The sequence below is a fragment of the Fusarium mangiferae genome, assembly GCF_900044065.1.
Source record: "Fusarium mangiferae strain MRC7560 genome assembly, contig: FMAN_scaffold001, whole genome shotgun sequence".
In the NCBI taxonomy this organism is placed as follows: domain Eukaryota; kingdom Fungi; phylum Ascomycota; class Sordariomycetes; order Hypocreales; family Nectriaceae; genus Fusarium; species Fusarium mangiferae.
Window position 1 is genome coordinate 1,868,779 of NW_024573921.1, and position 13,710 is coordinate 1,882,488.

At 50.9% G+C, this 13,710-nt stretch overlaps 4 protein-coding genes across 4 annotated transcripts; 1 reads left to right on the forward strand and 3 right to left on the reverse strand.

Moving 5' to 3' along the window:
• Nucleotides 1-1,087: 1,087 nt before the first annotated feature.
• On the forward strand, nt 1,088-5,368 carry FMAN_01109 (putative protein kinase sck1, cAMP-dependent; the record flags this gene model as incomplete). The annotated part of the gene is made up of 4 exons (XM_041831052.1): nt 1,088-1,164; nt 2,661-2,784; nt 3,376-3,857; nt 3,913-5,368. 4 exons carry the CDS (start codon nt 1,088-1,090, stop codon nt 5,366-5,368), a joined length of 2,139 nt encoding a protein of 712 aa, XP_041676444.1.
• Nucleotides 5,369-6,505: 1,137 nt separating this feature from the next.
• On the reverse strand, nt 6,506-7,245 carry FMAN_01110 (uncharacterized protein; the record flags this gene model as incomplete). The annotated part of the gene is made up of 3 exons (XM_041831064.1): nt 6,506-6,771; nt 7,073-7,166; nt 7,219-7,245. The coding sequence occupies 3 exons, from the start codon at nt 7,243-7,245 to the stop codon at nt 6,506-6,508; spliced, it is 387 nt and encodes a 128-aa protein (XP_041676445.1).
• Nucleotides 7,246-8,000: 755 nt separating this feature from the next.
• On the reverse strand, nt 8,001-9,312 carry FMAN_01111 (uncharacterized protein; the record flags this gene model as incomplete). The annotated part of the gene is made up of 3 exons (XM_041831075.1): nt 8,001-8,351; nt 8,426-9,216; nt 9,276-9,312. The coding sequence occupies 3 exons, from the start codon at nt 9,310-9,312 to the stop codon at nt 8,001-8,003; spliced, it is 1,179 nt and encodes a 392-aa protein (XP_041676446.1).
• Nucleotides 9,313-11,601: 2,289 nt separating this feature from the next.
• FMAN_01112 (putative protein kinase) lies at nt 11,602-13,149 on the reverse strand (the record flags this gene model as incomplete). Its single annotated transcript, XM_041831086.1, has 1 exon — nt 11,602-13,149. One exon carries the CDS (start codon nt 13,147-13,149, stop codon nt 11,602-11,604), a length of 1,548 nt encoding a protein of 515 aa, XP_041676447.1.
• Nucleotides 13,150-13,710: the final 561 nt, after the last annotated feature.

A 13,710-nucleotide genomic window follows, 5' to 3' on the forward strand; every position in this document is an offset into this window, starting at 1 on the left:
GACAATATGTATTGGCGGCCTGGTCCCATCAGCTCGTTTCCAGCAGCGCTGATGTCATGGACATTTCTTTAAGGCATCCACCTTCAGCTCCCTAGACCTATCTCCAATGCAGCCCTTGACTGCAAACGTATCTTTCAACCCGTTATCGGTTTATCAAGAGGCGGGGTTGTTTTCTCTACAAGAACTAAGAGCCCAAGAAGGCCGAAACTTTTGGCGGATGGCGCCGAGCCAACTTCAACAAACAGGTCAGTGTCCAACTCAGTTCATCTGGTGGACGTTTGGGTCGTGAAGCTGAATACCGAAACACCAATGCATTCAGCCTCGCAGAGAAGACAGCAGAGGTCGTAACTGTAATACAAAGTCTAACGTAAGTTGCTGCATTTTGGATTTGAGCCCTGAGTTCAAGTCCAGAATAGTAGGGTGATGTAAGCATTAAAGTACTTGACGTTGCCTCCGATGACATGAACCGTAATCAAGTACCTGAATAGAATCCCCTGAAGTAGGTAATCATGCAACCTCTCTCTCCATACAAGTATCTCAGAGCTCTACAGCATCTCTCAACGGCTACCGAGCCCCCTCAAGGGCTAAATTGTGTGCTTTTGGCTTGTCTGAATCTAGGTTTGAATAGGTACTCGAATCTCAAGTTGAAAAGAAAACACAAAGTTGCTGCGGCTTGTGAAGTACACCAACCTCCCCTTCGTCTTGCGCACTGTACTAACTTCAACACCCCCAAAGCCCGCGCCAGGTCACCCACGCCCACCTCACCTTTAACCTTGCCCCAAAAAAGACGTCTAATTATCATCTCCATCGCTTCTTCTGCTCGCGCCATCTCAATCTTTCCCCTCTCCCTTTTCTCAACAATAACCATCATATCTTCCGTCGGCTGCTCTTGAGTATCGTTTCTTATCACGACTTCATCCTACCATCGACCCGAGCAACGATCCTGGGGCCACCGACACCCAATCCGACAACGTTATACGATTCACCTCACGCAATATACCCGCTTCGCCCCTCTCTTCCTCCGCCGCAACAATTCGGCCCTGTTTTTAAGCCGCGGCAGCTTTAATAAAGCTCCTCGCCGCCAGCCATGACGGGCACTGAGACTTCCAATGCGGGAGGAGGTTTTGATCTGCTACGAAGAGCAACTCAAGCAATGATGTCTAGGTTCGTCAATAATGTTTTTCTCTGTCGTCTTTTGAAGCTACTGTTTTGCCTTGTTTTTCCTCCTGCGTGTTCTTGCTATAACCATTTGGTGCCCTTTGCATCATGTTTTTTTTAATGGCGGGGGGGGGGACTCGAGATCGATATCCTGACCTCCAGCGACGTGGTGCTGCCATGCCCCTCACCAGGCGTAGTCAGTCGGTGGTGGCGACGATGACGGACTTGCAGCACTCGAGCTCAGTAGCTTCAGCGACGCCTGTTCCAGCCAGAGCTGCCATTGGATCCCTTGTTCTACAACACCGCCTGCCGGGAACCCACATCACCTCACATGGAAATGGAACCGCTGCTGGCATCTACAGCTGTTCACGCAGGACCGCATCCCACTATTGGGCCTTGTTGGGCTCTATCTAGTGGACAGCTGCCCTGTAACCGCACTGCAGGACGACGTCTCGCCTTTGCGTTGGCTGCCAGAGCATGGATTCCCCATAACAGCGGTCGAGCCTTTGCCCTGATATTGTTGGCAAAGCCTGGGAACCATGGGAAACACGACATTATAACAGAAGCTTGCAAACACCAATCAGGGTGTTGCCGTTCACTGGACTTCAGTTCGCCATCGCAGTGGAACCGAGCATTCGCCGCCGCTGTCTCAAAATACGTTTTGCAGCCTTCAAAATTGGATACAGCCTGTTCTAAGCGAACAAAAAAGCACATGAGCAATCAATCGCTACTGTGGCATTCGCATTCCCCTGCAAGAGACAGGTCGTCGTTTAGTTGCTTTGTTTTTTTCCTTCCTCACCAGGACCATGTTGCAACTTTGCAAGCTCAAGGTCTGACTCGCTCCAACTGTGATGGGGCCCAATCCAAAGGCTGCCCAGCCTCGGAGTCAGTCCCTGCGTTCGGCCCCGCTATCAGCTTCAGTTTTCCACGTTTTGCTCCCGGTCCAAATAATTTTGGGCAAAAGTCCTCAGAGAAAAGGAAGCTTTTTGGACAAGCCCGACCCCGGCCGCAAAGCGAAGTTTTACTCGCGGGAAAGAATTGATCTCGTCATCGTCCTTTCTTCCACTCTGATTCAAGTACTGGGCCTCTCCACTTGGTCCCTTCACTGTTCGTCTTACACGGCCGCTCTCGGCAAGGCCTCGCATCCCATCCTAATCTCTACTGCTCGCTCGCTGGTCCTGGCGCTTCTTCCGCATCCACACCGGCGCGAACACACCACTGGCTACCAAGAGTTCCAAAGACCTTCCCATTCCGTGTTTTTCTCGTCATAGTCGCATCGTCAGAGTCCACCTCTTCTGTTGTTGCCCATCTCATCTCCTCCGGTGGTCCCTCTCGGCCTTTGCCCTGTTTACCCTCTAGTTAGTCGACGCGCTTGGCAACCGTCATGAACTAGTGTTCCCACTTTGTTTTTTCCCCCGCGCCGCTGCTTCGGCGTAGAAGCATTTATTCACTCACTGGAAATCTTTTACAAAAATGCATGGGGTTATTAACAAAAACGTCAGGTCTGCGGCGGACGAGGATGGCGCCGATCACATTGGTCTCGAAACTCCTCGATCCGGTGTAGCTACACCTCAACCCGATCTACAGGACAAACGCTTACCAGGAATCATGAGCTACTTCGGCCAGGTTCGTAAATACCCTTCTACGCCTTCGTCAGATCCCGATTCGTCACAGAGTGATACCACTCTAGACCGAATTCCAGTTGTGCCCACTCCACCAGCCGGCTTGCAGTTGCAGGCACACACCGAAGGCTCTCCTCGCCGCTGTGAGTCCTCGGCTTTGGATCGTTCGCTTCTTCAACATGAGCGTCCTGGTTCTATGCCAAGTACCACTGAGCGGGATGAGCATAACCTTTCGGACCCCTATCCAACCCCACCCACTTCTCAGCCCTCGTCTTCGGGGGGTTCTATCTCCCAGGACATGATTTCTGCAGACTCAGGGGTGCATGGCAGGGCTGCCGTCGAGCAAAAGTCTCTTACACAACAGTCACAATTCAAGAAACCCACAGCCTCACCATTCACCACCACCCACTTTCAAACTTCCAATGACCCATCACTGCCTGAACTTGACTCCTCCAAAAACGCAGCACCTGCCACAGACTCCATTATTCCTTCGCATCCTGAGCCCAGTACAAGTTCAGGCGCCTGTTCAGCTGCTGCCCCCGGCAAGTGGCATTTTCTTAATGGACTCAAGGAGCTAACTCGTATGACGTTCAAGAGCGGCAACTCGACTCCTACTCGAGCAATGTCGGCTGCTCGACCATCTGGCTCCGATAGAGCCCCATCCTCCGGGAGGGCCAGTCATGACGGTGCTGAAGTCAGCGGTACTCAGACTCCAAGGAGTTCTGCCGGTGCCCAGGCGCCTGCCGCCAAGGGAAAGCTAACAATCAAGATCAATGAAGCTCGTGGGCTTAGGAAGAGTCGGGACCCTTATGTTGTTGTGGTGTTCCAGCGTAGTGAGCTCATTTCTGGGGGTCCCCACCACATCGATGAGGACGATAACCTTAGTGTTGAGCCACCTCCGGCAGCTGCTGGTATCCCTATCCAGCGATCAGGCAGTGACTCTGGGCGTCCCTTGGCTATTCCCATGAGGAGCAGGCAAAGTAGCAACACTAGCATCAATGACTACGGCTCGTTCCGTAACCGATCCGGAGGTCAGCTTACATTCACCAACCCAAAATGGGATGCCGAAGCCGAGTTGTAAGTTGCCTTCTGTGGACAGTTGTGTCTGCGATTCATTACTGACAATGAGTAGCGATGTTGTGGACTATGATATGCTGGTTGACGTCTCGGTTTATGATCATGGGGCAACGGGTGATGAATTTCTGGGCCATGTTGATTTTCAGGCCAGCAAGGATCCCGGTGCCACCGTCCAGGGCTGGTTCCAGCTGCAGGGCCATGCTGATACCATGGCAGAAAATGCGCCAACCGGTGAGATCTTCCTCGAGGCCATCTACCACAGAGCAGAGAGGAAGCAATTTGGCCCCACTGATTTCGAGATTCTGAAACTCATCGGCAAGGGCACTTTCGGTCAGGTGTATCAAGTGCGAAAAAAGGATACTCAGCGCATTTACGCCATGAAGGTTCTGCAGAAGAAGGTTATTGTGCAAAAGAAGGAAGTTGCCCATACCGTGGGAGAACGAAATATCCTGGTTCGGACCGCCATGTCCGACTCCCCTTTCATCGTTGGTCTCAAGTTCTCTTTCCAGACACCATCAGAACTTTATCTCGTTACTGATTATATGTCTGGGGGTGAGCTGTTTTGGCATCTACAGAAAGAGGGTCGGTTTGACGAGAAGCGAGCCAAGTTCTACATCGCCGAACTGATCTTGGCCATTCAGCACCTTCATCATAATGACATTGTATACCGGGATCTGAAGCCAGAGAATATCCTCTTGGATGCTAACGGACATATCGCCCTTTGTGACTTTGGTCTTTCCAAGGCCAATCTCACAAAGAATGACACTACCAACACTTTCTGTGGAACAACCGAATACCTTGCGCCCGAGGTTTTGCTCGACGAATCTGGCTACACCAAGATGGTGGACTTCTGGTCGCTTGGAGTTTTGGTCTTTGAGATGTGCTGCGGCTGGAGCCCATTCTATGCCGAAGATACGCAGCAAATGTATAAGAATATTGCTTTCGGTAAGGTGAGGTTTCCTCGAGATACCCTCTCTCAGGAAGGAAGGAATTTCGTCAAGGGACTCCTCAATAGAAACCCCAAGCACAGACTAGGTGCGACCGACGACGCCGAGGAGCTGAAGAGACACCCCTTCTTTGCCGATGTCGATTGGACTCTTCTCTCCAAGAAGCTTATCACTCCACCTTTCAAACCCAAATTGAAGTCTGAGACAGACGTCTCATACTTCGATCCCGAATTCACGACCGCGCTGGATCAGAATGGCTCTCTGAACGAACGTGCTGCTGCGTTGGCCCGAGGCTATGCCGCTTCAACTCCTCTTTCTCCTTCCGTTCAGGCCAATTTCCAAGGCTTCACGTTTGTTGACGAAAGCGCATTAGATGATCATATGCGAGACAGAGCAGGACTCGTTGATGAAGATATGGATGATGGACAACATCACAGGAACCGCGATAACGACGATTGGGACAATCTCGACGACATTGACCTCAGGAAGGCAAACCGGATGAGCGGGATCGTGAAGACTGGACATGATGAGCACATGGTGGGTGGTTCTCACTTTGACGTATAATGCGGCAACTCCTTTTTCCTGCGCAGTATTATTCAAGTCAAGCTCCACGGCGTTTCAACCATGCTGGAGATTGATCTATCTCTACGTGTCATACAGAAAGCAAAAAGTAATATTTCGCAAAACTAAAAAACCTCACCTCTTCTTACCCAGTTTTGCATGTGGGTTACGGATGTCTAATTTGTGGAATTATATGCATCGAGGTCGGCTGGTATTGCATTGCATTGATCCTCGAACTGTACGGGACTGATGGCGTTTTATGGTTGTGGAAAATGAGAAGAGAGAGAACGAGAGACAAAAAATAGGAGGATCAAGTCTATTTTGGTCGATCCCTCCGTTGAGGGCCATTTTCCCTTAGTTTGATTCCCAGCAGTAACAGGAGGGCCATATGAGTAATGAAATGAGAATGCCACAGCTATTCTTGAAAGGTCCCGGAAGGGAAATCGGCCTCTCTCGTTTTATGCTAAACTTGTCCTTGTTGGACAGAGTAGCCTATGGAAGAGTTCGAGCCTAGCCTACCAGCCTTGTCCGTCTTGTGGCTGTCGATGACGTTGATTGCCACCTGACGTCGATAGCCAGCCAAGAGCTAGTGCAACATAGCTTGAGGGATGAACGATGCATGGTATTGGATTATATGACAGTATTCGAGGGAAGTTGAAGTCATGGGTACATCATCGATGTTAGAAGGCATGCAAGGCTAATCCGCATATGCCCCGCAAAGTTGGGCCGGCAGCTTGAGACGTAGAGGCACGGTTAATCAGTTATCGTCAGGAGATAGACATATGGTTTCGAGGTTCTACACGCAATAAAATATATATAGAGTCACTTAGGAATGATCGTTAAAACAAGTTGCTTGTGCTTCATTTGTCGTTCGCATTTCGCAATTAGCTCCTACAAGCACCCAGAAAAAAGGGCTGGTTTTTAGGAAAATGTACACAGGATTCTTGTCCCCAATCCACTTGCTTCTGCTTCTTCTTTCTCCTTGATCGCTCCGGCTCTTCTTCTCGGGGGTTGAGTTGATGTCAACCGCCTTCTTTTTGCTATCCCATGAAACGGCGGCGCTAGGCGGTGAGAAATGACACCCAAAAATGTGCCGCGGTCAGGGTAGTCTATGTGCTCCCAAAGGTTAAGAAAAACGCTTTAGTGATGAGGCTCATCCTCCTCCTCGGCCTCAAGCCAGTCAGCAACCTCGGGGGTGCCAGACTGGGCAGAGCTGTCCTGGCCCTCAATCTCAACGGCCATGCTCTCGTACTCCTTCAGGTTGCCGGCGAGGTCGGTCTCCTCTGGGGAGGCAGGTGTCTTGGGGACGTTGAAGGTCTGGACGTTGCCCTCAGCATCGGACTCCTTGACGGCGGGGATCTTGTAGGCCTTGAGCTCCTTGAGATAAAGCTCTTGGACGAAGTCGGCTGTGAAGGTATGATGTCAGCAAGTGGACGTTGACTCGGCTAGATCATATTTGAGCTGATCGGATAACGGCTGGTCAATTTTGATGAGAGACGCTAGATAATATATCCAAACGGAGTTCGAACCCGGATTGATATCTAGCATTTGATGCTGGTTGTTTGGCGACGTCGGAGCTTGGGTGGAGTGCAGATTCGGGTCTAGAGGGACAGATCCGACCGGGAGAAATAGGTGGTCGAGACGATGTATTCGCGACACCCAAAGGCATTGACCGAGAAGCATAGAGCAGCGTAGATAGAGTCTTACCTTTCCGGGAGACAGTGGGAGCAATGAAGCCCCTCACCTGAACGGCATTGGGTCTGGCGACACGAGAAACAGCCGCAACAGCGGAGCGAGCGCGCTATAAAACCATGAGTATTTTTTCATCGCCTAGGCCTGACTTTTTCTCTCACCGAAGCCCTGGAGAGTTGAATGAGCATTTTGAATGGCTGGTGGTGGCTCAATTGAAGGGGTAACTCCGGGGGAGATGGGCGAGGGCGAGATCGAGGGCGAGGTCGATTGAGGGTTTTGGGGGGAAAAATCGTGAGAGGTTGCACTGGACCATGCGTCTTCGCCCCCGGTTAGAGCGGTTCGGCCTTGCTATCGTGGAGTTGGTGCCTCAGGTTGGGCAGCTGCCGGAGCATCACGGATCGATCACACGTGACATTAGAGAAGTGTGATTGGCCAGGATCGATCAATATATGTTGCATGGGGCTCTCCCTGCTCGGGCTATTCACTTACACGGAGATCAGTCAGTATGGATTTCAATGCTCAACTGGTTCGAGAGAAAACATCCAACTACTGTAGACTGGTAGAGTCTTGCTTACTGCCACACTCCTTCCAGGTCTTTCCAGTTGTCGCAATTTGCTATATTCAAATATAAAGAAGCAACAGCTTCCAAAGTTCATGCTAACCAGGTTGTACAACACAACGGCCAACAAAAATGTTTGATCGAATCCTTTCATCAAGTTTATTGATATGGTATATGCTAAGTTAAAAAAGGATTTCCAAGGTAACAAAGAAGAAAAAGAAGAGAACGATTGACATCGCAGTTAAAACATCTTGCCAATTATCAGATCCAGTCCCGATGGGCCGAAAATCTATGGTATCACAATTCACGAGTCCCGATATCCGAAACACCTTCTAAGCATTACAGTTCCGCCATATTACTCCTCTTTTAGGTTGACGAGACAGTTTATCGTGCCTCCTCCTGAGACATCTGTGGAGAGATTTGCTTGGCACGAGAAGCGTTCCTTCGCCTCTCACCAATAAAGGCAGCAGCCAGGTAGAGGATGGCAGCGATACCGGCAATGACGGAGTATGCGATGATGTACGCAGTGGATGAGTTGGCAAGCTGAAGGCCAAGGCCTCCGTTGACGATACCGACGATGATGAGGGCTCGACCGAACCAGACGTGAACATGGCTGACAACTCCTCGCTTGCGGTGGCTCACAAAGTACCGATGGTGCATGTAACCAAGGACAGGCTGCAGGGTCATCAAGGCACAGACAGCAGTGCCCATTCTTGTGTGAGCTTGTTTTCCCCACTAAAGTCTCATGTTAGTACTGATAGACTAGGTAGACAGGTTCCGATGCGAGCGCATCGCAGGGGAGAACTTACGTAGCCACCATCACGAGCATATACGTATCCAAGGCCAAATCCAGCCCACATGAGGAGCAACATGACAACTTGCCAGCCCGCGTGGATGAGCCACTTTCCAAGCATGGGCATAAGGATTGCACCCAGAGGATATCCAGCAATGAAGACAATCGACATGATGATACCGTGAGCTCGCAGAACAGTCTTGCTGGGGCTACTGCCACTTCCGTTCTGTGTCACGGCACCGCCAGAGCTAGAACCAGAGTTCGAGTTGGTGTTTTCGTTGCTGTCGGTGAATGGGTTGCTGTCAGAGCTCATTGTGGCTTTGGCAAGGTCAACACTGAAGTCCACGTGCTTGTCGTGCTCAGAGATGCGCTCCTCCATGCTTGTCGAATCCAGGGAATTTCCATTCTTCCAAGCTGCAATCCACGAGCTCGTGCCCTTTAGACTAAGGTCAATACAGTTGTTGCATCGAATGTTGGCGATCATCTGATTGTCCTTGATTCCAGAACCGTCGAGGAGCTCGAGTCCGCTTCGCTTGGCGTAATTGGGCATTACCTCTCCGACACCTCTCCTTGGGCTCAGGGTGACATTGCCGTTGCCGTCTTGGTAAATGATGAACATGTCGGATCCGGCCATTTGGGATCCAGTGCCTAGTCCTGCCCATTGTGCGGATGTTGGTGCCTTGATCTGGAAGTAAAAGCTACCAGATCCCGCGCTGGCAGAAGCCTCAGGGACACCCCATCGGAAACAGACGTCGCCATTGTCCGGGCAGAAAGAAGATGTGATGGCAAGTGCACTGCCAGCAGCAGCTGAAGCAGAATTGTTAGCTGGGAGGGAGTGGTGCGTTGAGTTGATGGGAGCGACTTACAAAGCACCGCTAATGGTGTGCTGAAAGTTGACTTCATGGTATTATTGGGAACGAAATAGAGACAGATGAAGTGAAGAGATACGGGAATTGATTTTTACTGCGAGTGAGGAGATTGGAATCTTACATGAGGGGGACAACGAAAGTACTAAATATAATAAGCACAAAGAAAGCACAACTGGACGTAGACCAGGGGGGCATTCCTATATTGAGACGATCGTCCACTGGGCCACAGACGCTACGCGCCGCAAAGCCACGGCAGTGCTGTATGATACAAAGCCTGGTGCCGGTGGTACGGGACGATTTACGAAGTCGAATGCCACCAAAGGGACCCGGCAGATGACATTACAAGTGCCGCCATTAGTTAGTCTGGCTCAAACGGACGGATCCCTTGAGCAAGTTGAGCCCAAGGCTTGGCCCAAGAGAAGGGATCGATGTTGTCGTCAGCTCTTTTGTCGGATCCGCCCTGGTTAATCCTTGTCAAGCATGAGATGAAATGTGTTAAGGTTTCACTCACACTGCCACTGCCCAGACAGCTAGCTATCCATGCTATCCATGCTATCAACGCTATCAACGCCAGTGAATAGGCTTAAGCCATCCCGGGATTCAGTGCCGAGATGGCGGCAGTTTGCCCGCTTAAGGGCTTCAGGGCACAGTCACGACGCCCGAACGATTGGTCAACGGCACATTTTCTTTCAGTCGAGGCATCATGATGCTGAAACTGTCGCCGTTGGCAAGGTGTGATGGTGTGCCTTTGTATCCGTTATCCGAACAAGAGGGAGTGGCCTCCTCTGTTTCAGTAGACCTCTTGGTGTTCGAATACGCGCTCAACTGCTCCATATGATGGACGCCCAGACTGCCAGTGCATACGACAACTGAGAAAGGCTGTGGTGACAGGCTTGCAAGGACTGAAGGAAATGGCGGCCGACCCTTACAGGGATGTCTCCGCAGGTGAGATCTGGGCTGTCGGGAAGACTCTCTTCTTTGACTAGGCGCCCAAATCTGGTAAAAGATCTGATTATGCTTCTCTCTCGGGTAGATTGGTCAATCCGACATCAGACAGTCATCCCACGGCAGCAGCGTTATCCCACGTGGAGCACCGAGGTTTCAACGTGTGAATAGCCTCAGAGGTCCACGTCAGAGTCTACCATTGGCAGTATCGTATTTTGTTTGATGAGGTCGCATAAACAATTCTCTCCCACTCTCCGGGCTCCCCCAGGCCCACGGCTAACCCCCAAAACGGATACTATAACCAAGCTTCAGCCCAATGACATTGTCCCAATTTGCAACACGACGCTACAAGGGTCTGGCCTCGTGAATACGTCAGCTCCTCCAAACCAAAGCTTATTCTCTACTCTAATTCTCTCCGAATAAGGCGAAGCACCTTTATCTTTTCGTGCTAGGATTTGATTATTCGATCATCACAAAGCAGCTTCGTCGATGATGCCAAGAAACGCAGATGCAGTCTGATCGTATCGTCTCAGTCGATGGCATGCAATAGTCTACGCCTCGTACATGATGATTGCGCGGCCCTCCATTTCATGTTGCAGATGCACTTCTAACATTTATTCATGTAGTCTGTCACTGTTATCGTGGCCTGATGTGATGATCGCGCCGATCTCCAGTCTGTGACGCATTCGTTTAAGCTTGTAGATGTTGGCGTTGTAGTTGTCACCCATCGATGCAACTTATTCCTCCGATAACTGAGTCTTTGAAGCCGCTATCTATTCCTAACTTTAGTTGACGCGTATGGCACCAATAGCCAAGGTACTCAGACAAACCTGCTCAAGTGTCTCAATCTCACCCTTCTGCATGTTATTCCCGATTATGTGAGATCATGTTCTTCCATCGTCGATTTCTCCATCTCTTTGACTGACAACCTAATCATCACGACAACGGCATTACTCGTCCAAGTACGAAGCCGCAGTCATGCTCTTACAACCCAACAAATACCAGCCTGTCAGCTCAGCCTAGGGCTAATCATAGGCTTCATAGCCCCAATCCATCATTTGTCACTTGCCCCGGCTGTTTGCACGTTTCGGGCAGTTATCAACATCCTAGTCGATGGCAAGGATCATGTATAGAAACGAAAACTCTATTGAAATCTACAACCAGACTGACTTAACAGATACTACAGTACCTTCCAACGGCCATTGAGGCCCTGTCTTTGTTGTACCTAGCTGCTCTTTCTGTACCTAGGTAACGCAAAAAAACCGCACCAATCAATACGCAAGCATCTTGAATAACACCTATACCTCTCAATCAACTCCCCTTCCCCTGTCTCTATATTCTATAATCGCAATTTCTCTCCTCCCGACAGTATTCACAATCAGGTGTGGGCAAAAGAGGCGAATCGATCTTCATTCAACAGGCTTGAAGATGCAACAAAACTAAATCCTCCAAAGAGCTCATCCTTAGGAAGACTTCGAGGCCAGGCCTCCTTGTTTGGTAGCACCGGGCTGATGGACAGCTCCGTAAACTCTGGGGCGAAGTTCTCGGCTAGCTCAGGGTCCGTGATCATGGGCTGAATTGGTGGCTCAAGCTCGCGCTCCGCCAACTTCTTCCAGTCAATCTTGCGGAAGAACCGGTGTTTCTTCATCGTCGTCAGATCCTTGGGCATCGTGGCACCGAGACGCTTGCTGGGGTCCTTGCGAAGAAGTCGGGTGAGTAGGTCTTTGGCATCAGGGCTCAGGAAATAAGGAAGAACCAGCTTCTGCTTGACAATGTTGTCTTGGATCTTGGCGTGGTTTTGGCCACGGAAAGGCGGATTTCCAGTCATCAGGTCGTATCCGAGGGCTCCAAACGACCACCAGTCGACTGCCTTTCCATACTTCTTCCCAAGGACCACCTCGGGCGCCATGTACTCGACAGTTCCCAGCATCGAGTTGCAGCTCTCATTCTGGTCGACCGAGACCTTGGAAAGGCCAAAGTCAGTCAGGAGGAGATGGCCTTCAGCGTCCAAAAGGCAGTTTTCCGGCTTGAGATCGCGGTAGACCACGCCGAGATCGTTGTGCAGGTGAGAAATGGCTAGAAGCATCTCCGCCATGTAGAATGCTGCCACATCCTCCGAGAACATCTTTTCGGTGTTTAGATGGGTGAAGAGCTCACCGCCCTGTCCGTATTCAAGAATGAGGTATAGCTGCTCTTGGTCTTGGAAGGCATAGAACAGCTTGACAACAAATGGATGTCTGTTGACGGACTCAAGAATCTGTCGCTCAGTCTTGGTCTGCTCAACGAGCTTCTTGTGGACGACAAGCGAGGCCTTTTTGAACTGCTTCTGAGCGTAGAGTCTCCCAGTCGCGCGTTGCTTGACGAGCAATACAGTACCATAGGTACCCTTGCCGAGACATCGCAGCTGTTCAAAGTCCTCCGATGTCATCTTACGGTTTGGCACAAGGCCGCCCTCTAGGGTTTCGAGATATCCACTACGCTCTCGAACACTCTCGCTAGCAAAATCGTGCTCGAGGTTAACCTCGTAACTAATGGAGCTGTCTGAAATCTCGCTACCAGCCTCGCTGCGAACATCCTCTCGACTGTGCGTACGGCTGATCATTTGCTTTCGAAACTCGAGCGCCAGACCCTGTTGACTTCCAGCACGACTCATGGAGTGGCATGGCGACCCTCCATCAAGGCTCAGAGGCTCCATCTGCATTCGCAGTTTGGCGATGCCCGACATGGCGGGCGAGGGATGGGCGCGGAAGGTAGGGCTGCAGTTAGCGCTCACGACATCATTGACCATGAGGTTTCGGCCGGGGGTCTTGCGCCGCGGAGTAGGGGCCTCGCTGTGTCCGTGGTCCGAGTCTTCGTCGCCCGAAGTTGCAGGTGTAGTCTGGAATCCGCGGACGGTAGTGACCGCGGCAGGTGCCTGGCTTATCATGGTGGGCGGTATTTAAAGTGGTGGTCCGGGACTCGGGGGGTTAGGAACGGCACGGTTATGCTCTGATAACTACACCACGCAGCACTCGCCCAGCTCAGACAGTGGACAAGTGCAGATAGTCGTGCTATTCAAGGGAATCCTCGTCGGCGCTCCGGATCTGCGCGGGGCTGTGATTCGAAGTGACGCTCGATTTCGTAGAAGTTCGCGACACGCATCTGGTATCGGAAGAAAGAAGTACGGAAGACGGCAGACTTTGCTATATGCATTTGGCAGCGGATAGGTGTCGTGGGTAGGTATGTTGAACTGGTGTTCACCAAGTGTGGTGTGAGGAGGAAGAAGAGAGAGGGAATGGACAAAGAACGGGTCCTTTTGGTATTAAATCAAGTAAGAAAAATAAAACAAGGATTTTTTGGTGGCCATAGCCCTGCGCCCATTTCAGCAGGTGCGCTGTAACTCCGCGATTTTTTAGGCTTTTTTTAGGCGGTCTTGCATTGGCTGTATGTATGATTCAGCCCGCCTTGGGAATCGGCTGGGCCGTCGCCTGCCTTCAATCAAACCCCT